Source organism: Chelon labrosus (assembly GCF_963514085.1).
Source record: "Chelon labrosus genome assembly, chromosome: 21".
NCBI lineage: Eukaryota > Metazoa > Chordata > Actinopteri > Mugiliformes > Mugilidae > Chelon > Chelon labrosus.
The window spans coordinates 10,339,896-10,364,935 of NC_140354.1; the positions used below are offsets into that span (position 1 = coordinate 10,339,896).

Genomic DNA, 25,040 nt, shown 5'->3' on the forward strand with positions numbered 1-25,040 from the left:
ATGAATCTCCTTTATGATTTCTAGCCAATCGGTGACCGTAGGCGGGTCGATCCGTGACCATTTACGAGTTATTGCTTTTTTTGCTGCTGCAATCATTATTTTTCAAGAGGTATCTATCATTTCCTGTGGACAATTTTTTTTTTTTCATGAAAAGGCAACAGCACAAAGATAGCTATAGCATTTTCTTTAGATATCCACATTTATTAATTTATTTTTTATAATTCTACACGTATGTATTTATTATCTCATTTTTTTCTTCTTTATATTTATTTATGTATTTTTAATTTTTGCTTTTACTATTTTTTTAATAACTATTTTCTCCCCGCACATTAAATTATGGCATCATCTTGACCCCATAGCTTAATTGCCACAAATAGGCCGACTCAGGAGAGCGAGACCCCAGTTCTTTCTCACAGTATCGCGAGAAGACAGCGCATAGCCCCCCCCCCTTCTCTATGTATGTGTGTGTGTGTCGCTGCGTGGGGTGTCCGTCTGATGTCATTTGGCATAAGGGGGAGGTTGAGCTAGCGGTGGGCTTTGAGGTGGAAAGCACAACAATATCATCACCGTCTCTCCGTCCAGACTGGGATTCGCTTCTAGCTTGAAACACGCAGCGTTCAACCACCCGGTGCCGTAAGTCTCTCTCTCTGGGGTCCGGAGCCGGAGAAGAGGAGAGGAGACTGGCTGGCTAACGGACCGAAGTACCAGATGCTAGCAGCAGCAGGAGCAGCAGCAGGAGCAGCGAAGAAGAAGAAGAAGAAGGAGAACGGGCTCGCATAGGCAGTTCAGGGTGATGGGTTCTCGTTGTCCTGGCGGGTAACTGCTTAAACCTTCGCTGAAACGCTCGCACTGCGAACTGAACTGGACTCGCGTTGCTTCTTCCGCGCCTCCCTTTGTGTGACATTGCGTCCGAAAATGCTAACGCAGTTGCGGGCTCGGCCCTCGAGCAGCCTCTGGGCCGCAGCTCGGGACACCGAGCCCGAATCCGTGAACTAGCTAGCTAGCTAGCCGCCTGCTAGCCGCAGCTGTACCCGATGCTGCTGTTGCGGCGGCTGCTGCTGCTAAACACATTCTCACGTCAACAAAAGCGGTCCAGGGCCTCGGCGGCTGAGCGAGCTGTTTGTTTTACCCGGCTGGACTACAACGGGCATTTGAGATGTGATGCTTTTGCGCGTCGTTTTCGAGCCTTTTGTTGCTGCAGGCTCCGACTCGCTTGACTCGAAGGGGCAAACGTTGCTGCAAAATGCACGGCGGAACCACAACAACGAGCTCCCATTGAAGGGGGCGAGGTTAGGCTGATAACAACCCACCCCCGTGTCCCCCTCAGCGGCAGGCAGGCAGGCAGGCAGGCAGGGGGGTAACATTTGGACAAGGACCCCGTATAATCCTCCACACGTTGTTCGTCGCTTCGCCGCCTGACAGTATGGATAAACTAACCATAATCTCAGGATGCCTGTTTCTGGCAGCAGACATCTTTGCAATAGCTAGCATTGCAAACCCAGACTGGATCAACACTGGTGAATCAGCAGGTAAAAAAATGAAGCAGTCCCCTTTTTGTTTCGTGTGCTTTAGCAGGATGTCTTGCCTTGCACTCAGTCAAAGGTTTGTCGTCCGGTGATCTTGACAACAAAGACGTGTCTCGGTGTGTGCACAGGGTTTCATCTGCAGCAGCATCTTTTGTCCTTCACAGCTGCATTGTTTGTGTGTTATTGTCCCGTTTCTAATTGAAGAAAATGTCAAGAAAAGTCTAATTGGCCACCTCCGCTGTGTTTTCGTAAGTGTGAATCAACTGATCACTCATCTTGGCTACACACAAACACTTTGCCATCATAAATAACTAAATTACAATATAAGAAACAACAAAAACTCTGAGATACGCAGTTTTCAGCAAAACCAATTCAAGCAGGAACTACTTACATTTAAGAACCAGAGACGCACTGGTGCAAAATGCTCATTGGATTTTCAGATACTCAACGAAACAGAACAGCCATCAGCTTAAGTGTTATTGACAGCAGTGATTAATTACAACCTTCGCGTCTAATCAAAGAGCTAGAATCATCCTGGTGTCTCTGCATTTTCCTAAACCATCAGTACGAACGCTGCTACAGTCGATGTAATACTGATTGGATTGATTCGGCGTCCGCGGTTCAGCGTGCGCTTGTGAATTGCGGTGTTTTCAGTTTTGCATACAGCTAGTTTGCATGATTTATGTTTCTCTCTCTCTCTCTGCTTTTGGCCGGAGACAAATCAGAGCCTTCCTCTCGCTGCATATAGTTGGAGCAACAAGAGAGTTACCTCACGGCGACAGTTTACTGTGTGTTTACTGTCGAATTGGGAAATGAAGAGCGCAATGCTCTCGGACCTGTCCCGCTGTTTTGAAAGTCAGGGAAAGCGGGGTCGGTCAACGCTCTGTCCTCTTCCCCCTCTTGGGGAAAAATCAGAAAAAATAGTGACTCACTTTTCCGCCCCGGGCTGTCTGAGCCGAACCAAAAACTGGGAGCAAAAATGGCTGAGGTGCCCTAATGAAGGTGTTGTTGCATCTCCAGTAAGTTCATACACAAGGAGCAGTGACCACACTCCAAGCTGTGGGCAGCACCGGAGGAACAGTGTCGGGGTAGGTGCCTTGCTCAAGGCCACTTCAGTCTTGAGAGAAAAGGCCCTCACACATTCGTAGTTGATTAAGGATCGTATCTTGTTCCTAAACGTTATGTCACTGCTGTTAATATGGGTGCCCTCCACGGGATGAGGCTAATCAGTGAGCGTGTGAGGACCCAGAGCAGGCACTGGTTGTGGACAGAAGCACATGGTGTTTTGTCTTGTTTTATTTGTGTCCGCTCCGAATACACACTCAGGCCCGTTGATGGACAGATGCTACTCTTTGTTCTCTGCTGTATGACAGCTTAGTATCTGGGTCAGGGATGGTTCATCCTCCACCAGCACGCCACACGTCCAGACTGTATTAGCTTAATCTGCGCCGAATTAATAACAGGATGCGTGTGAAATGTGGGCGTCCTATACGTTCCCTTCCATTTGTTTGTACAGTTTCAATACGAGATCGTGGACATTTTGTCTCCGTTCTAAACTTAGCGCTTTACAGCCACTGCAGTTAACTGCGTGACGACCGCACACCGAGATCCTCAGTTCTGTACCTGCTTGTACCGAAAGCTGAACCTTTGCTATATTTAAACTGACGCGTTGTAGTGAGCGTGGGCGTTGTTATTTGAGTGGCTCTTGTATAGCAACCAACTTGCTCCCTATTACTCTTCTCATTTTCCCTCGCAGGTTGTGTGTTTCTCTTTGACAATTGTGTCTCTTCGGTGGTTTTGTAGAGTAGAGCTGCTTCAAATGGTCAGCTTTTTAAATTGGTTTATTAATAGATTATGTTTTTAGATTTGATCTATTCACTATTTTTGGAAGTCGTGAATTCATCCTTTTGTTAATATGCGCCAGTCAACACAACATTATGACCACTGACAGGAGAAGTAAATAACATTGACCATCTTGTGACAATACAATGTTCTGCTGGGAAACTTTTGGACCTGGCATTGGTGTGGATGTTACTTAGACATGTACCACCCACCTAGACCAGACCAGACACCCCCACCCCATAGCAATGACACTCCTTGATGGCAGCAGACATCCCCAGCAGGATGCAGCCTGAAACAGGCAAACAGACAAAAACGCTTTAGGAACAACTAAAAGAAACATGAAGAACAGCACAAGGTGTTGACCTGGCCTCCAAATTCCTAAGATCCCAAACTGATCAAGTATCTGTGAGATGATCCACAGAGGCCCCTCTCCTCAATCCATAGGACCCAAAGGCCCCCCACTAACACCTTCCTAATAATGTGTAGTTCTCCCATGTGCTTCCAAAACAGTTTGGACGGTACTTCCACCAAGGAGTGTCATTGCTATGGGGTGGGGAGTACCTGGTCTGGTCTAGGTGGGTGCTACATGTCTAAGTAACATCCACACTAATGCCAGGACCAAAAGTTTCCCAGCAGAACATTGTATTGTCACAAGATGGTCAATGTTATTCACTCTCTCCTGTCAGTGGTTTTAATGTTGTGGCTGCTGTGCTTGGGTCCTCGGAGCTCCAGGTCTGAATTGCAATGGGATGCTTGTACCTCTTTGTAGCTCTCGTCATCGTCACATATTTTTAAATTATAACATAACAGCTCATCGACTGCCATCAGCCTATGTACAAATCCAATTCCATTCCCCAGTGGAGACGGATGATGTTTGTCTCAGATTTTCTGCCAGTATGTTGCAAGCAAGCATTCGCTGGTTTAAAAAAAAAAAAAAAAAAGGAACATGCTACCGGAAAACGGATCAGTGTTATTTGCCCTCACTGTTAACATTATGAAGCAACATTAGCTGGACAAACAGGTTGGCAAAGCGTAAAGCTGGTGTCAGTTGGCGACTGTTGTTTGCTTCAGAGGTGTGTGTTGCTGGCCTTGAGGCGTACCGGGATGAGTTTGACGTCCGCTGTGGCGGAACGTCAAAAGATGCCACGCTTTTTACATTTAATGACATTTAGTTTATTTTTTTACAAATATATTTTTTGTTGGACTGAGATGATATTTTCCCTCTTAGTGGAAGATGTTTATTAGCACTAAGTGCTTAGTGTTCAAAATCACTTTTACAATATTAAACAGGCTGCATCAGCTCGAGTGGCTGCTCCGAGTTTTGTTTGTCCTTAAAAACCCCTACAGTACAGACACTCTCGATAATAGCTGATCATGGCTTTACTCTTTTCACAAAGTCAAACACAAATCCTGACTAACTGGATTTTAGCGTGCAAACCCCAAACAAACAGAACATAAGAAAAAACAAAAAAAACAAGCAATATTTGGTCAACATGAAGTACACAATGACTAAATGACCATGAACTCCTGCTTTGGTCAATGTGAATCTACCTAAAATAGATGAAACGTTAGACTGCTACCTCCCGTTTCAAAGCACAAGGACACACAGTGTTATCGATACGGAGCGGCCTGAAAACCAAGCCCGGCCGTTATCATCCGGTTACAGCCTCGCAGTGCCGACGGTTTTGCCAAAACGGTGGCACTGAAAGACGAGGACGGACGCCACAGCTTGCAGAGGCAGGAGACGCGACGGTGTTCGCCCCGGCCGAGAAAATTCAGTTTTCACGCGCGCCGCTGTGTGTTGAGGGTTTAAAAGCTGTTCGAGCAAACCTGAAAGCTTCACCTGTTAACACCTTATCTGCAGGTTGGGACTGCGGCGACCATCTGTTGCTTTTCCTGCGGCAGTGGGATCTTCACTTCTGCTTATTTGACATTTTTCAGTTTTCCACGGGCGCTGGAGGGTTGTCACGCAAAGAACTGGGTTCACATTAAGTGAAAGGCTCCCGCTTGATTTACAATCTGCAGGATATGAACATCTAATTAGAAATATATCACAGATTTGTTAGCTGGAATGGATGCAATGCAACACTACACCCAGTGTGCCGTTTAAGTTGGCGCGTTTGGTGCACTGGTGTTTGTATTTACGCCATTTGTGTCTCATTTCTGAGACCTGTCTGCCTCGTTATCTGTATGACTTCAGACCACTCCCACGAAGTAAGCGGTAAAAGCCTCCAGCATCAGCAGAAGAACCCCGTCACCCATTAGATTGCCTGCTTGCCACCCCCTCCCCACAGTTCAGAGGCCTGGTTGACTCATCCCTCCAGAGCTTAGAAACATCAGCACCCCTAGTCCTCCGCTAATGACGGCATCATCATGCTGAAGATGAGCAGGCACGGCATTCATTTCCTCTCATTTGGACAGAAACCTGGTGAGAGGAGTATTTTGATCAGCGTGAAGGCAGACCTGGCTGCGTGCTGCCAGGACATGATGGGGGTGTAAAAGCGAGCAGACCCTCCGAAGGGAGAATTGGCCCATTATTTTCTTTAAATGAGAGACAGAGGAAACCGTTTAAGAGCCGTTTAAACTAATGCATTTTAGTTGATCCTGCTGTTGATTCTAGCAGGCCAGAGGAGCGTTCACGTTATAGTCACATCTTGTGAATATTTGATCAGTCTTGCACTGGTTTTTAATTAAGCACGAATGACTCATGAATTTAAACTTTCTGTCCTGATGCTTTCTTGATTTATCTGATTCTGATGGGCTCTCAAAGGCAGAGGTCACTTTCTATAACTATGACTCGGCTACAGTACGTGGTAGGGCCGGGTATCGCTATGGATTTCCAGTCAATTCTTTGAGATGTTTCAGTTATGAAACAGTTTTACTTAGTTATGAAAGATATTTTCACAAAACAGTAATGTTGGCATTGGTTTTGGAGATATTTTATTTCTGGTTGGAACATCTTGCCCTGCCATGTGGTATTGACCAGACTACAAACTGCATTCTTACAGGGAGTGTTGAATAATTGTGAGCAACATTAGTTGGATATACATATAATAAAAATATTGAAATATTGATGCTGAATCCTTGATTACAGTTGTTCCACACAAAATTGGTGAAAGTCCGAGTTGGTTTTGCTACTTAGGATCAAGAATCCAGAGCAGAACCAGCTCAAAAACCAGAAAGAATTTGGTGGAAATGGCCTTGCGGTGATCTCTCTCGCTTTCTGTTATTTCATACCACAGATTCATCGTGGCATCGTGTCCTTCTTCCGTGCTGTGTGAAAGGAAGCATAATGTAACATAAGCTCTGTACATCACGTACAAGTTGCTCAAGGTGCTTTGCGCACATACACCCTTTCCGACGTGTCCTCATCATCCTGTCGCAGGATGAAGTAAATTTCACTCTTATGGTGTCTTTCCTGACTTAATAAAATCTTCTAAGTAAATGGAGTTAGACGACAAGACTGAGACTATTGTAACATATTTCTATTAAATATAAACCTTCATCCAGCTGCTGGTTAGCTTAGCACGAAGATTGGAAGCTAGCCTCGCTCTTAAAAGCGACAAAACCAGCATCTCTAAACCTTCCTCATGAACTAATTTGTTGCAGACTAGTTCCAAATCACTAGTTCATTTGATGTGAAATGTCCCATGTTAAAACGAAGAACACGCATCACAAACACATGGTTGTTGGATTACGATAAAGACCTTAACCAGAACATGTTGTGTGTTCCTGCCTCTGGAGTTGTTTACCTGTGTCTGTGTACCCTAGCGTGCCAACCTGCTGTAGGGAAGGAATTCCTCAGAAACCCATGAAACAGGAGGAGGCCTGGGGATCCAGGAAAAAATGGCCATAAACCAGTTCTATAAAATCAAACTGTTCTGCTCCACGCACAAACCTCTACTTTCTCTACCTTGCTCACCTTATTTTCTTTAGAGCTGATGTAAACCTGTAACGTCTACGTATAATTTCAAGTTGTTTTTTTAGAAAAACGTCCAACTATGCAAATAGCAGGTTATTTACAAGTTAAATAAGCTTCTTTTTAAAGGTGTTGAATGAGAAGAAAAACTGGCTGAATATAAGATGCAATTTTAAGTCCAGAGAAGAAGAAGTTACAAAAGTTAAGAAGAATAAAGTGTAGTACAAACCGTAACATAATTATTAGAATAAGAAACCTAAAAGTCTAACTATACGATGCTGTTTACAGTGAACGTGGAGTGAAGGATTGAGAGAATAATGTGTCCCATGCCGTTGTATATTGGGTGCAGTAGAGGATACTGGTATTTATACACCAGCCTCACAGTATCCGCTGTAAAGTGCATGAATAGTCCTGTGATGCGTGGGAGTGTTCACGGTCCCTACGGCCTGTGGGGAGAAGCTCCCTCTCAGCTTTAGTTCTGGCCGTGGTGGAGCGTAGCTGCTTCCCAGAGGGTAGTGACTTGGAACGGTTTGTGGTTAGGGTGATGAGTGGACGTACCAGGCGGAAACTCTACCAAAGGACTGGACGGTAGCGGTGTAGAAAGTCTTGGTCAGCACTCAAGAAACTGAACATTTCCTCAGCTGCTACGCGTCCTAAATTCTTCCACCACCTCTTTTGTTTTGGTCGCTGTTCTGCACCATAAAAACAGACTGACTCGTTGTTTCTTAACATCAGTCCTGCTACCGTGTTGTCTGTGAATTTCCTAGTGGTGCTGGAGCAGTGGCAGGCTGCGTCGAGGGAGTAAAGCAGAATTCTCGGATCAGAGCCTTGGGGAACGCCGGTGATAATACTTTAATTATAACTCGACATTGACAGACTTCCAGGGTGTTTCTTTTGAGCCGGTGCCATTGCATGGTTAGGCTTGGCTGTAGTTGTGTCTGGTTGTTATTGCAGAAGCAGTGCTAGTCAAGGGTACAGGACGTCCTCTGGATATCCTGCGCAGACCACAGAAATATTGGGAGCTACCATGAGCCATCGGCTCCAACACAAATGAACTGATGTGTTCCCTGTCTGCTATCCTGCTACTAAGCCAATGTAATAAGAAATAAAATCATATCTGAATTTGGTAAAAAATGGGTAACTACATTTGTGTGAATAGTTAGAGAGCTATGTAAATAAGTAATATTTAGTGATCAAGCAGGAACTAGTATAAAAGTACATACACCGATTGAGCAACTTCCTGTCTCTGCAGTCCATCTGTAATAGCTGTATTCCTGGTGCATGATCCTGCTCTGAGTGTTGGCGTTCACCCTCTGGCGGAGGTTGAGTCATGGCGCAGTTTGAGGCATTAATCCGTTCTCTCCTTGTTTGATCAGTGATGGATAGGTGCAGCGCTCGGCACGAACCTTGAGTCATGATATGTTTTCTGAAAGCAGATGTGCCGTAGCGCATCAAAACGGAACACTTTGCGGGGTTGGCGGTTTTAGCCGAGTGTGTGTGAAAGAAGAATGCAGCATTGAGGTCTGAAAGGGGGAAGGCCGAGTCTTAGACCTGCATTCTGCCTCGTGGCCAGCAGGGGGCGATTCAGGTTGCAGAAGAAGTCAGTCGTGTTGAATTCTCAGACATAAGGTGACCTTTAAAGCACCTGCACTGTGTCCAAAATCAATGCAGTTACTTGCAGACTGTGTCTCACACCTGTGTGGAATAATGGCAATATAAAAACGATTTGTTGTTTAAAAATAATTATTTAATGTGTGATGTTAATGGTGAATTAAATCAACTTTCGTTCTCTGATTGCAGGTGCCCTTACGGTCGGCCTAGTCCGGCAATGTCAGACCATCCACGGCCGAGACCGGACCTGCATCCCGCCGCGGCTGCCCCCAGAGTGGGTCACCACCCTTTTCTTCATCATCATGGGCATCATCTCCCTCACGGTCACCTGTGGACTGCTGGTGGCGTCGCACTGGCGCAGAGAAGCCACCAAATACGCCCGCTGGATCGCCTTCACTGGCAGTGAGTAAACAAGACAACGCCGTTCACACTGAGTGTAGTCAGACTCATCCGGTATGAAGCGGCACGTTCCAGATGCGTTTCACTTTAATTGCGCTTCTGTGATATTGGTTTAATACGTTTCTCTAAGAGCTACATGCAGCTTTCAGATTGTCTGTGGTTTTAATGAGTCCAGTGAGTATAAGCAGGCTTCTCCTCTGGGGTAACGGTCGTCAAAGTCTCCCAAATGTTTCATTCCATCAAATCAAGCCCCTCAGCAGAAGTTTGCAAAGACACGGTCCCGACATACGGGGCTTAGTGTCCTCCAAGACAACTGTTGCTGGTTTACAGTGCATCCAGAACGTTGTGCGGCTCTGACAATTATCTGCCTATGCCACAGTACAATGAATGAATGAAACTGTTTAATGCACTAGACTTCCTGTCGGTGTATTTTCTGTTTGTATTACGTCAATCGTGACATAACCTCTAGAAAATCACATATGCCGCATTAGTATACTGATGCAAATGGTATCTGTGAGGCAGGGAATGATAAAAGGAGAATGGGTTTAGTTAGAAATTGGTTTGAATTTACGCATTTACATGCAGCGATGAGATCAGAAGCGGAGATTGACCTGCGGACTTGTGTGTGTGGGTGTGTTGTTGTTGTTTTTTTTGCATTTTTTTGACAACTCCTCTCGTCCCTTAAGCTGATTTATTTATTGAGCAATGCAGCTTATCTGCACGGCGAGAGGCTTTTGTCCCTCTTTACTTCCCTAGTGTTTTTGTCTCCATCTTTCTTTCTGTGCACGGTTTCTGTGTAGCACCCAGCCCCGTTGCCGGCTGGTTTTGTAAGACGGTGTGGGAGGGTGTAGTTTGATTGGTTGGCTAGTTGATGGGCCAGTGGTACGAGACGCTCTGTGTAGTTGCTAAAAAAGCTGGATGCGTTTCTCCCGACGCCGAAACTAGAAGGAAAAGAAGCAACAACCCGAGTTTCTTTCCCCCCCCCCCCCGCCAGGTCAAATGTAGATTAGTTGTTTTTGCCACTCGACGAATCACCAAAATCAAAAAAAGCCCCTCCAGAAAGTGTCGCCGTGGGGAAGAAGCACAAATCTGTGTCACAAGCCAAATAGGAAGCCGTTGAGTCACTGTTTTAACAATCACAACCAAAGGAAAGGAAGGAGGTTGCCATGGAAACTGCAAGCAATTGTCACCCTTAGCCCATTGTTAATCTCCTGCTGGCTGAAGTAGACAAGAGGGACAGTGTATTATTAGTTCAGACTTCTATTTTTTTTATTTTATTTTTAACATTTAAACGCACCATGATGATTATCACTGGGGAAATGAGTAAGGAAAAAGACTGGTGGACACTTTAGAGACTTTAGAGGGCCTGCCTGGGACCGTCTCTGAATGCAGCAAAGGCGAAAAAGCATCTTGGCCGCGACAACAAACGCTAATTCTGCAGAAAGGGGACAGGCGGCGCGGCTCGCCGAGGGCTAACAGGTGATGGATGTTGAGAGGAGGTGGGCCGTCTGTAGTGGGCGCTTGGCTCCGGGGCCGTCGGGCACTTGAATGGGCAGCTTTGTATGATTGACGCGGGCCTTTCTCCTCGTCTCAGTGCGCATCAGCAGCGGCCTCCCGAGTTACAGAGGTCACGCGTGGGCGGCGGGGAGTGGGAGCGGAGTCGTAATAAATACAATTCTGACAATGCATCAGCAAATGTAACTGCAGGACATGTGGCCGGTCATAAAATAAAAATAAAAATGGCAATAATCTCCCAGTCCCTTTTAAATAGTCTTAGCATTAGCACAAATTGCTTCCTTCACATCCTTTTCTTTAGCGAATTCTTTCTCTTGATTCAGCTGCACTTGCAAACAGTTGTATACGATTTTTTTTTTTTTTTTTTTTTAGACAGCCGAGGTGTGATCACTAATTTGCAACTTAACCTTGTGGAGAAATGTTAAACTGTTAGTCAGCCGTAGGTGGCTTGAAACGCTTGTTTGTGCTTCATGGATGAATACACAAACAGCCGCAGTGAAACATAAAAGACAAACAGGGAGTTTTCTGTGATGTTTAGGGGAAAAAAGATAGCGTGGAAACATTTATTTAATATTCATTACTGAACGTACCGCGGCCTGGAACAACAGCTCCCCAAAGGCTCCAATAGATTGTCGCGTACACATGTCTAGTTTCTTGCTCCTGTAAGTGTGTAACCAACATTTTCTCTGTGGCTCTTCCCTCCCAGTGATCCTGTTCTGCATGGCAGCGCTCATCTTCCCAATAGGCTTCTATATCAACGAGGTGGGAGGCCAGCCGTACAAGCTACCCAACAACACGGTGGTGGGCTCCTCATACGTGCTGTTTGTTCTCTCCATCTTCTTCACCATAGTGGGACTGCTGTTCGCCGGCAAAGTCTGCCTCCCGGGTTGAGGCCTCCTCCGTACTCGCCTCGGCACTGACACAAGAAGTTGTGAATTTTTCGTGGGATTTTTACGAGAACACGCCGTGACCGAAAAATCAGAAAACGACAAAACTCTGCTCAGAAGCCCGAAACGGGGGGGAAGTCACTGCTTATGTGTCAAGGGACCGCAGCACCGTGGAGTACCTAACTACTAAAAGCTGAAAACAAATAAATGAACATAACACTAAAAGGGGACACGGGCGCAGAGGGGGTGGAGGAGTTTGATAGAGGATGGCCAAGGCTGCCGGAGCACCCTGCCACTTTTGATTTAAAAGTCTCTCTCTGTTGTTCTGTTGGAAGCCGGCGCTTAATGCGCCGCCGTCATGGCAACCGCTGCCACAATGCTGGTGCACATTTCTGGAGGACCACTACAGCCACTCCTCGGCTCGATTCCTGTCCGCCTGCAGAACCTCCCCCGGCACAGATCTGCGCTGTCACGTCCGCTCTCGTTGCTATTTTTGGCTTCTCTTAGCTTCTCTCTGCTCATTTCAGTTTTTTTTTTTTTTTTTTTCTTTCTTCACGTTGTTGTAAAATTTGTGTTCTTTCTTTTTCTTCCATTCCCGATGCAGAAGGTTGAGTGTCGCTGAGATTCACTGAACTGGACCCTGCACGGGGAGGAGGGTCCTGCATTTGACTTTAGAGCAGCTGTGATCTCAGCTGGTCCGCGCCCACACACGGGCTGCTGGACATGGGAGGAAGATACAGGTGTGCTTCCTTTCCTCGTAGCCTCCAGGGCGGTAGAACAGGTCGAGCGCCATAAAGGAGAATGCCACTCAATGTTAGACCACGCATAACGGTATTTATACGAACAGCAGCGAAGCATTGCGGCTATTCTGCTCAGCTGGATCCATCATGCCGAGTCAGGTCTTTTGCCAATAACTAGAAGACTGTGAATTATAGAGAATCATCTTCTGAACATAAACACGCCTTTTGTGTTTGTAGTAACAACTTTAATTGTGTTAGGCATAGCCACATGCACAGTGGCCTTTTTCAAATTATTTTCTAAGCATCCCTGTGACGTCACATGGACCCGTATTTCAAGTTACATGTGGTGTTAAAAACACGTGAATGCTCAAAAATCGGTGGTATTCTCCTTTAACGTTGGACAGGAAATAAGTGAGCCAGGAGTATCTTTATTCTTTATTATTGTCCCTTTTTTTTTTGTCTTTTTTTTGTTTTTGCAACATTTGAAGGACACTGGAACTGCAGGTCAGGTCCATGCGCGGGGCTGTGCCTCGGTGTGTGCTGCTTGTGAGGTCTGTGAATGCAACACACACACAAACACACATTTTTCCACTTGTGCGAGCGCCACAGTCTTCGCTGGCTATAAATAGACCTGCAACCATTATTTTTATTTCACATCTCGCTTGCCTCCCATCAGGGCATTATTGTGTAAGGTTATGGTTCTTAATATGATACAAATATAAATTAGTACGTAATAAGTAAAAAATAAAACGCATAATATTAGCAGATATAATCTACTGGTAAAATTCTACATCCATATGTCTATACTAGGGGTTTAAAATATAGAGATTCACAGATGGGTGTCATTAAAGAAAAGAAACCAGATTTACTCAACTTAAAGGGGAACTACTGTTTTTTTACAACCTGGACCTTATTTCTGGCATAAAATACGATTGTTTACTAACCCGTATAACTTTTGTGTAATTTGTAGTCCTTCGGAAGATATTTAGATCTGCGTATATCCATATAGTGGGAGTGAATGGGGCACCGAAACGCAGCCTCTAAATAACGCATTATCTGCCGCGAAACTCGTTCATTTCACCAATATTTTGTTATCGTACGCTAGTGCTATTCCCCGTTGAGTCCGGAGTTAGCTGTTATCATCATCCGGGGTCTGTAGGTCAATCTACAGACCCCCCGGATGATGTCTTCTGACCTAGATGACGTCATCTCTGAGCGCCGCACGCACCCGCGATGGTCAGCTTGTTTACCTGTAATTTGCTACTGCTGTGGTTCGTCCACAACCTCAGAATCGGAAAAAAAATATTCAGCCATGTCGCAAAAAACTAGCAGTAGCAAAATATTGGTGAAATTAATGTGTTTTGCGGCAGATAATGTGTTATTTAGAGGCTGCGTTTCGGTGCCCCAGTCACTCCCACTATATGGATATATGAGGATCTAAATAGCTCCTGACTACAAATTGCACAAAAGTTATATGGGTTAGTAAACAATAGTATTTTATGCCAGCAATAAGGTCCAGGTTGTAAAAAAACAGTACTTCCCCTTTAACTTAAAAATGTGATACTTCTCAGACAAGTTTTATAGTCAATAGGATCCTCTACTGACTGGTTTCAAAGCAGAAGAGGATCTTAAAATGTGGGTTAGGCACGTCTAAGTGAATTTTTAGATGACTCACGCTTCACTTTCACTGAAAATGTCATTATTCAGAATGTAATACATCTACAAAATTAGGTAAAAATTAGATGTCTCCATGTAAAAGCCCTTCTAACCTTAACAGAGGCAACGCTGTCATTGTAGAGCCTGGAACCAGCGGGCGCTTGGGATTTCTGCAGGTATATTTGCTTCCAAAACGTCTAATTATCGCAGCTCTTTTCCGTATTCACAAACACGCACATGCAAAAATATATAAGCTACAGACACTACGGATATCCCAGAAAGTGTGTGGATGTGTGTGTGTTGAACTAAACACGACTGCCCAGTCGCAAAGTCTTAGTTTGGTTTTGTATTTCCGTTTCCCGCTCAGCTTTTCTTACTCTCGTTCTGATGATGTATACTGCTAAACTATCCACTCTGCAGTGCCCTGTCTCGTTGGTTTAGTATTGTGCCATGACCTGTTTTTGTTTAATAATGTACAGACACGAAAAAGACATGATTTCTGTATTAGGAAGCACTGTGCATTCAACAGTATAGGTAACAGACATAGAAGCACTACAAATGTATAAAAAGAGAACTTCTTACCTCATTGTTTTTTTGTTTCTGCTATTATTTTCTAATGGTGGCAACATGTGTGCCCTCTAATTTGTCTCTTGCCTTGATCAAATGTCTACACATAAAAGCCTATGGTCATAGGGAATTATTTATCACTGAATAAAAAGAGAAAAATGTGTGTGTGTGAGACTCTAACGTATACGGTATTGTGCTTATTAAAACAGCTGCAAAGAAGCAGTCTATAGATGAGCGGGAATTAAACTTGACGACCCTCTGTGGTTCAAGAGAAGATGCCCAGGATGCAACAGTGAAGGGAGTACATAGGTTAAATACTGATGAACGGCCAGGGCTGAATTTACATCTGAAGGTTTTGTTTCACCTACTTTATCAGTGGCCATGAATCTATATTTCAGACAATGTTAACATGTCATTTTGAATCTTTCCCCGCCAACATGACTTGCTTAGACCCCGGTGCAACGGAGATCACCATGGGAAGCAGCCCAGGAATGAAACTATGAAGGAAAATTAGTGCCAGTGATGAGGGATGAATGTTGAGGATATGGCATCTTCAAGAGAGGTAAACATCTGATCTGAAGGTTTTTACTGAAGTGGGACATGGTACAGATAAGCAGCTTGTCAACAAGCTACCTCCCTAAAGGGCCCCCACCTGACACAACTCCATACACCCAATCCTGATTACCTATCAGGAACAATAGTGAGCCATGTTGTCAAAGCCAGAGACAGGACCAGAGCAGACTGATGAACCTGTTCTCTCTCCAGCAGAGAACATCTGGTCGACCTTGGCAGCTCGTCCTCCCACAGACAGGTGCACAGCATCCTTCGTGTTTCATAACCTAGCAAGTCACGTTGTTTGTCATCTTTTTTTTTAATAACATTTGTTGGTTGTTGTATAAAATTAACTATTTCTCATATAAAATACATCTAGTATCTAACTTTCAGAACTGCGCACCTGGCATTTGGTTTCAGCTTTGTTGTGAAATAACATGAAATACTTTGTTCTGCAAAATCTTAAGTATGTAAAAATAATGTTTTACGCCAATACCAGACTAAACCTCATGAGCAACATGTCAGAAATGACAACAAATAGACTGAACTACAACAACAAAAACGCACGTGACCAGTTTGGGGCTCATATTGTGTCTAAATGCTGTGCTCTGGCGCCCCCTGCTGTCTGAAAGAGACCAACTTTGAGTGCTCTTGATGTTTTCTTTGGAATCATACTGAAATGATTCAATACACCTAAAAATTTAATTAAAAAGTTTATTTTCTTTCCCGAGACTCATTTAGAGTGAAGAAAATTTACAACTTAGAACATTTATTATAAAAAGGTTAAAACTCTACACTGTCTTGGTGAGGACCTTCTATTGACAGACTGCATGCCCTAGCCCCTTAGCCTAACCCCGTAAATGCCTTAAACTGTAGCGCTCACCATAACATAATTGTAATTGTATTTGCGAATTAAGTCTTAACAGGTTTTAACCCTTAAAAAGGGCCCCACAATATTAGTATTCCATAAAAAAAGCCATGGCTATCTTTGTGAGGACATTCATTGATGTAATGCTTTCCCTAGCCCCTAACCCAGGGGTGGGCAAATTCGTGGGCCACAATGGGTTTTAAAATGGGTTGATAGAGGGGCCGGGCCAGGAACAGATAGATGGAGTGTTTGTGTGAACGGATATAAATGACATGTAGAACTTATTACATGAAAGGATTTGGCCTTTAACAGGTAGTAAAGTATGAATATACAGGGTCATTGTACAAATTGTTTTCAAAATGCATTGAGCCTTTTCTTACATGAATTATGACACCTGAGTCAGGTTTTTTTCCCCCTGTGTGTTTTTAAATTCCCCTTAGAGCATGAAAAAAACAAGATACAATTTTTTTTTACACAGATTTTTCAACATTTTCACATGTGCACTTGAGTAGACTACATGCATTTTTGTTTTAAAACCAATAAAATAAAATGATCTGAAAACTATCAAATACATCTAAGAAAATAATATAACTTAAAATCAGTTCAACACAGCCAGTCACAGTACTCTGTTGCCTTGCTACATGACTCTTTAATCGCAGTTTTGTTGGTGAAAAATGTTTCTGCTGAGTCTGTAAATTAGACGCCAACCTCTGAGCCGTAGCAGCCTGCTCTTGCGTTGACTGCTTGCTAGCATAGTTAGCATGCTTTGTGGCAACGCGACGGCTGATATTGTATTCTTTGAAAACCGCAACGGTTTCCTGGCATATCAGCCTTCCACCCGTTGATCAGACTTCAGTGAAAAAATACTTAGTTGTCCACTCCTTATTAAACACTCAGCACTCACTGTCCACTTTTCTTTTCTTTGGTCTGCTCATTTTTACAATAGGGTTCAAAGGGCAAAGCCAAAAAGTGAAGTAGAGAGTAATATGCGACACTCCAACAAAGGTCATTGTGGCTGGAGTGTGCTATCTACTGGGGTAATGCAGGCATTACAGGGAAATGGAAATGAAAGAGGTTAAAAATTTAATAATATAATTTGGGCCCTGCGATAGACTGGGGACCTGTCCAGGGTGTACCCTAAATGAGTGAATGAATAAATATAATTTGGACGAGTTTAGTGGGCCGGTTTAAAAAAAAAACACCGTATAACAGTGTATGGCCCATGGGCCGTAGTTTGCCCATGCCTCCCCTAACCCTTACCATCTCAGCTAAGTGCCTAATCCTAACCGTAACCTAATTGTAACCTTTACCCTAAAACTCAGTCGTAACCCTCAAACAGCCTTGTGAAGAATTGACCACCGACCCAAAATGTCCTCACTACGATGGCATAAAAACTGGTCCTCAGAGATAAGCTGTACAAGAACACACACACACACACACACACACCTTGTTAAGGTCAGTTCAGTTCAGAGGACATTGTAGCAGACAGGCAGACAAAATACCAAGAGCACCCTCATCCCCGCCACCAATGAGCGAATGTCCATTCCGAAAAGCAAATTCGTAACTAAATAATACCTCTCCGCAGGACAGGACATGTCGTGTCTGACAAAGTGCTATCAAAAAATAGACACAGGCTTTTATCTCTCCTCCTGACCTCCTCTGTGCTACAGCGCCACAAAGCTGCTGTTAAACCCAAATGAGAGTAGATTCAATGTCATGTCTCAATTAAACCGAAATGTACATCATATTAAAAAAAATAATATATTACATTAAGAAGTGCGCTCGACAGTTTTTGTCTCCTTCTGCACTGGAAGCTGCTCGGGGCGCATCCTTCTCCCCCTCCTTTTTATACTACGTGCAGTAGATTCAGCAGTCAGCTCAGGCCTGGCAGTCTGTCTGTTCTCTGCTAAATAAAACATGAAGCCTCTATTTCTGTCCTCTCGATAAACACGAGCCACCGCCGCTGCCGGGGCCTGCTTCACAGAAACAGAGACCAAGTTGTTTCTTTCTTTATTTTGGGGATTTTGTGCAGGGCCACTTTATGGCATTGGGGTGAAGCATATACAGCACTTTGCAATGGGAAAGCAAAATTCTCAATCTTTAAAAATCAAAAACAGTACATATGTGGTTAAACTAAATTGATCAGATTTGGGGTTGAGACTGTAAAACATTAGGCTTCTGACCTTTTGGAAAAGTAACCAACCTAAGTGGCTTAATGGAATAAAAGCCGTATATTAATGGCTAATTAAAATTTATAATGCACTAAGACTTCATTACTCAGCAGAAACTGAGAAACCCATGAGCATTTATTAATGGATGAGAATGGATGCCACCAGATGAAGGGTTTTCTTTTACAAACACATAAAATGACAAAACATTACTCACACCTTCAGACCTTTACATAAGGCAAAGCTTGTGTTTGTATTTACTTTGCGTAGGGCCACAGCCAAGGGTTCGCTTCGCCCCAGGCGTTGACATTTGAGGCCCTCTTCATTATGAGGCGTTAATTAACCATTTAAAACACCACAAAACACACATATCCTGATTAAAACGGATGTTTCCTATAGAATGCCGCCCCGGGGCGCGAAAAGGGAGAGGGGTCCCGCTTGGCCACCCGATGCTTTCTCGGAAACACGATCCCTTGCTGCCACGGAGCCCGTGCGCCGCCATCCAGACGTGATGCAGTAGGAGATCTCCAGGTGAAGGTGCGGGTACCTGACAAGGTGAGAGAGGTGACGTATAGACGGAAGGAGAGAGAGGGGGACCAGAGGGAAGACTTTATTTCATGAGCGCACCAGCCCGGCTATGGATGAGAGTCTAAGAAAGCTATAAGAAGGTGAGTGGATTAATATGGACAGGGCTGCTTAGCTGAGAGAAGGAAAGTATATAAGTGTAAAATATAAGCAAAGATTTTATATTAACCTGTTAAAACTTGAAATTTGTTATTCAGTTTAAGATGCCTGAAAATATTAAATATTCTCTTTCATTCATTTTTTGACTGCTTATTCAAATGTTTGAGTAAGTTTAGTTAGGTTTTGTTTTGTTCAATTTGATAAGTATACATGTCACAAGGTGAATGATGTGTTTATTACTGACGTACCAGAAAGAAAATGATCTTTGGTGACCTATGAAACAATTTTTTGAAGTAACGGAGTGATGTTTCTTCATGGGGCTGATGTCAAATATGAGCTAAAATTGTAAAATAGCAGTCAAAAGTTAGAAATCTCTTATTTTGTTTAATATGAAATATTTTTTGTTTTATTTCATTTTTTATTTTTTATTATTTTATTTTTCTTATTCAAATTTATTTATTTTATTATTTATTTGTCTTTATTTTTAAGAGATCAGTCTATATACATTGTAGCTTAACCATATATGTCCAGCTAATTTTCTGGGAAATGTGTATAAAATTAAAAACTAATAAAAAAAAGGCATGATTTTCTGATTCGTGAGACAAACAGCTGTTAGAAATAAAAACTTACTGATGTAAAGCCACTGTCAATCTTCCTTTAACATATCAGGGTCTCTATGGAGCTGTGTGGTCCCAACATGAGTGAGAGTGGAGGCTCTTTGTGCCAGGTGAAGCAGCTGCCCTGCCACAGCGTTCCTCTCACTGACCTGCAGGCCACCGGTCACAACGTGCACAACCTCCTGCACCTCACGCACCAGCGGCGGGTCAAGCGTCCGGCCCTGGCGGTCGCCTCCAGCCCGTCCTCGGCCCCGCGGCGCAGGATAAACGGGACAGCGGCCTGCGGCAGCCCGGAGCGCGGCGCCTCCACACCGGGGCAGGAGGCAGCCCCGGCCCGGCGTGTCTCCAAGGGGAAGGTGGTGGTGACGGGAGGAGGGGGATATTTTGGCTTCAGGTTGGGGAGAGGACTGAGCAGCGAGGGGCTGTCAGTGATTCTTCTGGACATTAGCCAGCCTTCCTGTGATGTTCCTGATGGAGCAATCTTCTATCAGGTACAGGACAGTAGAGAGAGGGCCTCACTACACAGGGAAAAATTTTATTTTCACGTCTTCTTTAAAGTCTTATAGAGGAAGATAACATTTCCTTATCTAGTTTTGGTTTATTTAGTATTTAAATAACTCAAAACTGCTTAACGATACAATGCATTATTTGCTTTATATATCAGCTTTCTTATATTGAAACCCTGTGCAGTGCTACTTGCAGCAATGGGTGTTACTTCTAGCTCATATGCAAGCTGTGTAAGTGGCGGAGTTTGGTGGAAGACTTAAACAGTTCTGTGCGGACCTGAAAATCGACTCTAGCTCAAGACTAGCGTGTCTTTGTGTCAGTGTCTCTCTCTGGGTAATACGTGTCCTGGCTGGAAACAGACACAGGTGAGTGATCCGTCTTGGAGCACCAGCTGCTGACTGGGTCATGGAGGGAGGACGCATGATTCAGGTTTCACCTGCGGGCCTCTTGGCACACTTACCTTAATTATAAGCGTCCTTTCTTGGATTAGCAGTTGAATCACACCCGCGGTGCCAGTTAACCATCAAAGGCAACATTTCTAGTCTGACTGTAAATGTGCTGAGAAAACAATTTTAATATTTTAAGAAACTGTTGTCGTTTTCTTCTTTCCCGTAGAGCGACATTCTGGACTATCCGTCCCTCTATAAAGTGTGCGAAGGGGTCGACTGTATATTCCACACGGCGTCTTATGGCATGTCTGGACCAGAACAGGTGACTTCTCTCTGGCTTTTTCAGCATATTCCCATCATATAATCATTCAAAGGATTCAAAAATCATTAATTTTATTCAGTCAACTGTTTGTGAGGGAACGATGCCCTTTAGCGTTTGCAATTTCAAATACTGAGTGAAAGACGTCCTTGCAGTCCTTGAAAGTCCTTGAAGCCACCCGCCAACCGACATTGTCAAAAGAAATGCTGTCTTTTGGTTTCAAACATGGAATGTCATATCTAAGTCCAGAGTTTTGTGAACCCGTCCATCCACCCCAAAGGAAAGTACCTCACCTCCCTTCCTCTCTCTGTTGCAAATTACTATGGCAACTCGAAAGCACTGTAACAACAAAATGGAACTATAGACGGTAATAAGCTACGTGCACAAACAACATATAGGTACCTATGCAATTTGACTGATCCCTTGTTTTCACACTGCTTTGTTTGGCGTCTGTAATTCTATATAATATCTGGACCTAGTGTTAGTCTGCCCCTAGTGTTCAACTCAAGGAAAAACATTTATTTATGGATAGAAATAACTGGAGTGAAGTAAAAGAGGCTAGCTCTCTGCCTCCATAATTGCCATGTTGGTAGGATCCAACACGTTGCAGTCTGAACATGATCGAGCCCGTTAGCGGGTTAGCAAACTTGTTTTTCCTCCACTTCCTGGCTCGGTGTGTTCTTGCCTGGCTCTACCTCAAAAGTTAAAAATTGCTCAATGTTCTCTCGAACAATCCCTCCCATGGAGAGAGTTTGGAGGGTTTGACTCTCGTGCATAAACTACACCACGTAGCTGAGGTAGGCTGTAGACCGGCAAGCTAACAAATAAACCTCCATGCTAAAACCACCAAACATACCTCGCTACAAGTAGCAGAACAAATAAATACAAAGGTTTATTTGCTGTTTCTTCATTCATGACAATTGTGCGGGGGAGAATCTTTATAAAGCTCACCTCTTTGAATAATATCAAAGTTTAATGTTCTGCAGAATTTAGGGTTTGGCTTCTCTGAGGGCAACATGAGTGTCCTCATAGGACTGCCTAGGCCTCAGTTCCGATCACGCTCCACCTCTTTGTCCGTCTTTGACGTGGTTGAAGGAGTCAGGCACTGCCAAGATGGTGGCAACCATGCCGCCCACACTGAGCTTCAAAACCTCTCTGCGTGGAATCCTGTGGGTGACACGACAGCAGGTTCATCTTTATATACAGTCAGTGTTGTCAGAGAAAACGAGCAAGTAGTCCCGATGTAAGGTGTCATCCAACAGGACAGGACGTAGACTCGTTAGTGCGTAGAGGTGAAAAGAGACTGTGCATTATGCATAACAGGAAAGGGTGTACATAGGAAATGACATGTGTTCTTCACTGTCTCTTTCATCCAGCTGAGGAAAGAAAAAGTGGAGTCAGTCAACGTTGAAGGGACCAGTAATGTCATAAAAGGTAAGAAGACATGCAGAGCTTCATCTTCATACCTAGGTATTCTTTATTGTACCATTGTGCATATGTACATATACAGTATATGTATTAGCGTGTAACTGTGCTGTCAGTGTGCAAGGAGAGGAGCATCCCCAGACTGGTGTACACCAGCACCATCAATGTGGTGTTTGCGGGGAAACCCATAGAGGACGGTGACGAGGCTTCGGTGCCATATGTTCCCTGTGATGGGGTGAGTGGCAGTAAAATAAACTCTCTTGCTGCCAAATATACAGTAATGGAAAGCTACACCAGCAGAGAGTTTACCCGTAGACAGTATTATATGTCGGTGTTCAATTCCCGTGTGCAGCCAAAACAGATGTATTGCAGAGGAACCTATGGAGCTAGACTCAGGTTGGGGTTCTTGTCTTCCTGGTTCCTGTGATGAAAGATGGAAGAGTGAGGAAAGAAAATAGAGGGATATGTAATGTGTGGGTTGAGAACTGAGATGAATAGAGAGGGAGATGTTTAAGATAAACCTTTAAAGGTTAGGGCGGGGAACTAGAAAGACACGGGGTGCGGTCAAAACTTCATTTTGTGATTCTGGTTTGCTGAGCAGTGTAGTGAAGTCTTCGGACAACAAGAGACTCAAATACATGAATGTGTGCTGTACAGCTGAAAGACATATACCATGCCATTTCTGTTCCAGCACATCGACCACTACTCGAGAACTAAAGCGATTGCAGAGCAGATGGTCCTCTCGGCCAACGGATGCTCCCTAAAAGGTCTGAAACTATCAGTGTGCGCGATGACAGCCCAATCAAAGAGTTACACGAAACTGGTGAATTCTGAGCAAACCGCAACCCCGCTTTTGCTTCCTTGTGTGAAAACGTGTTTGTCGGAGTGTGAGAGACAAAGGCGGTGATTACCGCGGACACTCAGTCTCTCAGTCAACGGTTGCTTGACGTTGATGTTTCAAGCGCGGCTTCATTTTAATGGGGTTTATGTTTATGCCAGCACGTGTGACGCGTCTCATTCCCTCTTCCAGTGTAACCCTACACTCTAGCACAGCCATACATTCAATCGAGCCTAAAGTGCGGGGCTCTTTCATTATGTACATCGGATTAAAGTTCGTGTATCTGCTGTTTTTCCACTGTTCAATGATTAAAAACACGGAGGCATGAAGACACCTCAGCTACACTGTAAAGATCGAAGTACATTCACTAAAGCGATTAGTATAAATATTAAGCACATACATAATAGCTACTTAACTTCTACTCTCCTACACTTCAGAGGTAAATATATCACTTAAGTATGAGTTTGAATCTAGAACTGGAGTGTCAAACTCATTTTAGTTTGGGGGCCAAACTAAATTTGACCTTAAGCAGGCCGGACCAGTAACATAACAGAATAACGTCAGCTCCAGACTTTTTCCATTTGTTTTAGTGCAAAGAAGAACGAGTAAATTACGAGAATGTTTACATTTAATAAACTATCCTTTAAAAAAATGAAATTCCTGAAAAAAAAAAAAAAGGTGCAGTTTGGGCACATTGCTGTCAGCTGTTTAGTCCTGGGTCTCAGTGTTGGGTTCTGTCCACTTCCCTTTCTAAAACAGTGGACAAATTAGGAATAGCAGTTATTTTCATTGAAAAATTGCCGTCTTCTACGTAATTTTTGCATATTCATGCTGCGGGCCAGATTAGACCCTCTGGCAGGCCTCTTTTGGCCCACCGGCCGTATGTTTGACACCTGTGATGTAGAAGCTTTACTTGTCAGTGTGTATAATTGGAAACGTTTTATTACTGGTACATTTGTCTGAGGAATAGTTCTGCATCCAAGACTGCACCTCAGTAAACTTATAGTACACTTACGTGCATGCTACACAGTGGAAGTGGGGAAAAAAGCTGTATCAGTGAGTGCCCTGATAATGACCACTTCCATAGTTTTTTTGCTTTACTGAAAAAATGCTCATGTGAATTGTCTCAGCAAGGTTTTGCTCTTGTCTCATAAAGACGGCGGCCTGCTTCGGACCTGCGTCCTGCGACCGTGTGGCATCTACGGACCGGAGGAGAAGAGGCACCTTCACAGAGTGATGGTGAGGGACGCGCACGAGGCGAAGCATGTGCCATTATCTCATGACGATGATCGCTTTCTTCCGAGTTGGGAGTTGAAAAATGCACGTCTTGCAGCGTCCGAAGCCTCCCCCCGCCCCGGGCAGAGTGTGTCCCTGTCTGAAGAGTTTACATTATTGATGGAGCTCTGTGGGCGTCTGGTTACAGCAGGGTTTTCTTCCAGACTGTAGTGAGGGCAGTCTGGCGAAGGGCGAAGGGATGTGTTTGGTTACGTTCTGGGTTTACCGTCGGGGCCAAACGGTCAAGGAAGCTCAATTAATAATCTTTATACAATCTTTAACCACTAGTCTTGAGTTACTGTGTGCAAAAAAAAAAAGAAATCCTATTAATAAATTGAAAAAAAAAACTGTAAAAATGTGCAAATCTTTAGTTATAATCCAAATTCAAAAGGATCATTTCACTATTCATACCCAAAACAGAGCAGAATAAAACTATGAAAATAAAAGGGATTTATGGGATTTATGAGAAATAAATCGAACCACAAACCGTCTCCTTACCATCCCTCGTCCCTGTGTGTCTATTCAGGTCAATGTGGAGCGTCGCTTGTTCAGTTTCAGGTTCGGTGACCCCCGGGCCAGGATGAACTGGGTACACGTTGATAACCTGGTGCTGGCCCACACACTGGCGGCCGAGGCTCTCACCCCGAAGAGGACCCATGTGGCTGTGAGTCACGCTGTCCACCTCAGCCAGCTATGAACAATTTTTTTTTTTCATTCTTGTCAAACTGACTTTAAA

At 44.0% G+C, this 25,040-nt stretch overlaps 2 protein-coding genes across 2 annotated transcripts in view; both read left to right on the top strand.

Annotated features, from left to right (window-relative positions):
* The first annotated feature begins 475 nt into the window (after nucleotides 1-475).
* Nucleotides 476-15,473, top strand: mosmoa (modulator of smoothened a). Its single transcript, XM_084571510.1, has 3 exons — nucleotides 476-1,529; nucleotides 9,088-9,300; nucleotides 11,519-15,473. Exons 1-3 carry the CDS (start codon nucleotides 1,424-1,426, stop codon nucleotides 11,701-11,703), a joined length of 504 nt encoding a protein of 167 aa, XP_084427636.1. The 5' UTR covers nucleotides 476-1,423; the 3' UTR covers nucleotides 11,704-15,473.
* A 2,961-nt stretch (nucleotides 15,474-18,434) lies between these two features.
* The window catches only part of sdr42e2 (short chain dehydrogenase/reductase family 42E, member 2), a 10,261-nt gene continuing 3,655 nt past the window's right edge, over nucleotides 18,435-25,040 (top strand). The window contains exons 1-8 of the mRNA XM_084569976.1: nucleotides 18,435-18,918; nucleotides 19,604-20,042; nucleotides 20,674-20,769; nucleotides 22,143-22,200; nucleotides 22,308-22,426; nucleotides 22,883-22,958; nucleotides 24,186-24,268; nucleotides 24,831-24,968. Coding sequence (XP_084426102.1) covers nucleotides 19,611-20,042; nucleotides 20,674-20,769; nucleotides 22,143-22,200; nucleotides 22,308-22,426; nucleotides 22,883-22,958; nucleotides 24,186-24,268; nucleotides 24,831-24,968 — 1,002 coding nt within the window. The 5' untranslated portion in view covers nucleotides 18,435-18,918; nucleotides 19,604-19,610. The remainder of the gene's footprint in view (nucleotides 18,919-19,603; nucleotides 20,043-20,673; nucleotides 20,770-22,142; nucleotides 22,201-22,307; nucleotides 22,427-22,882; nucleotides 22,959-24,185; nucleotides 24,269-24,830; nucleotides 24,969-25,040) is intronic.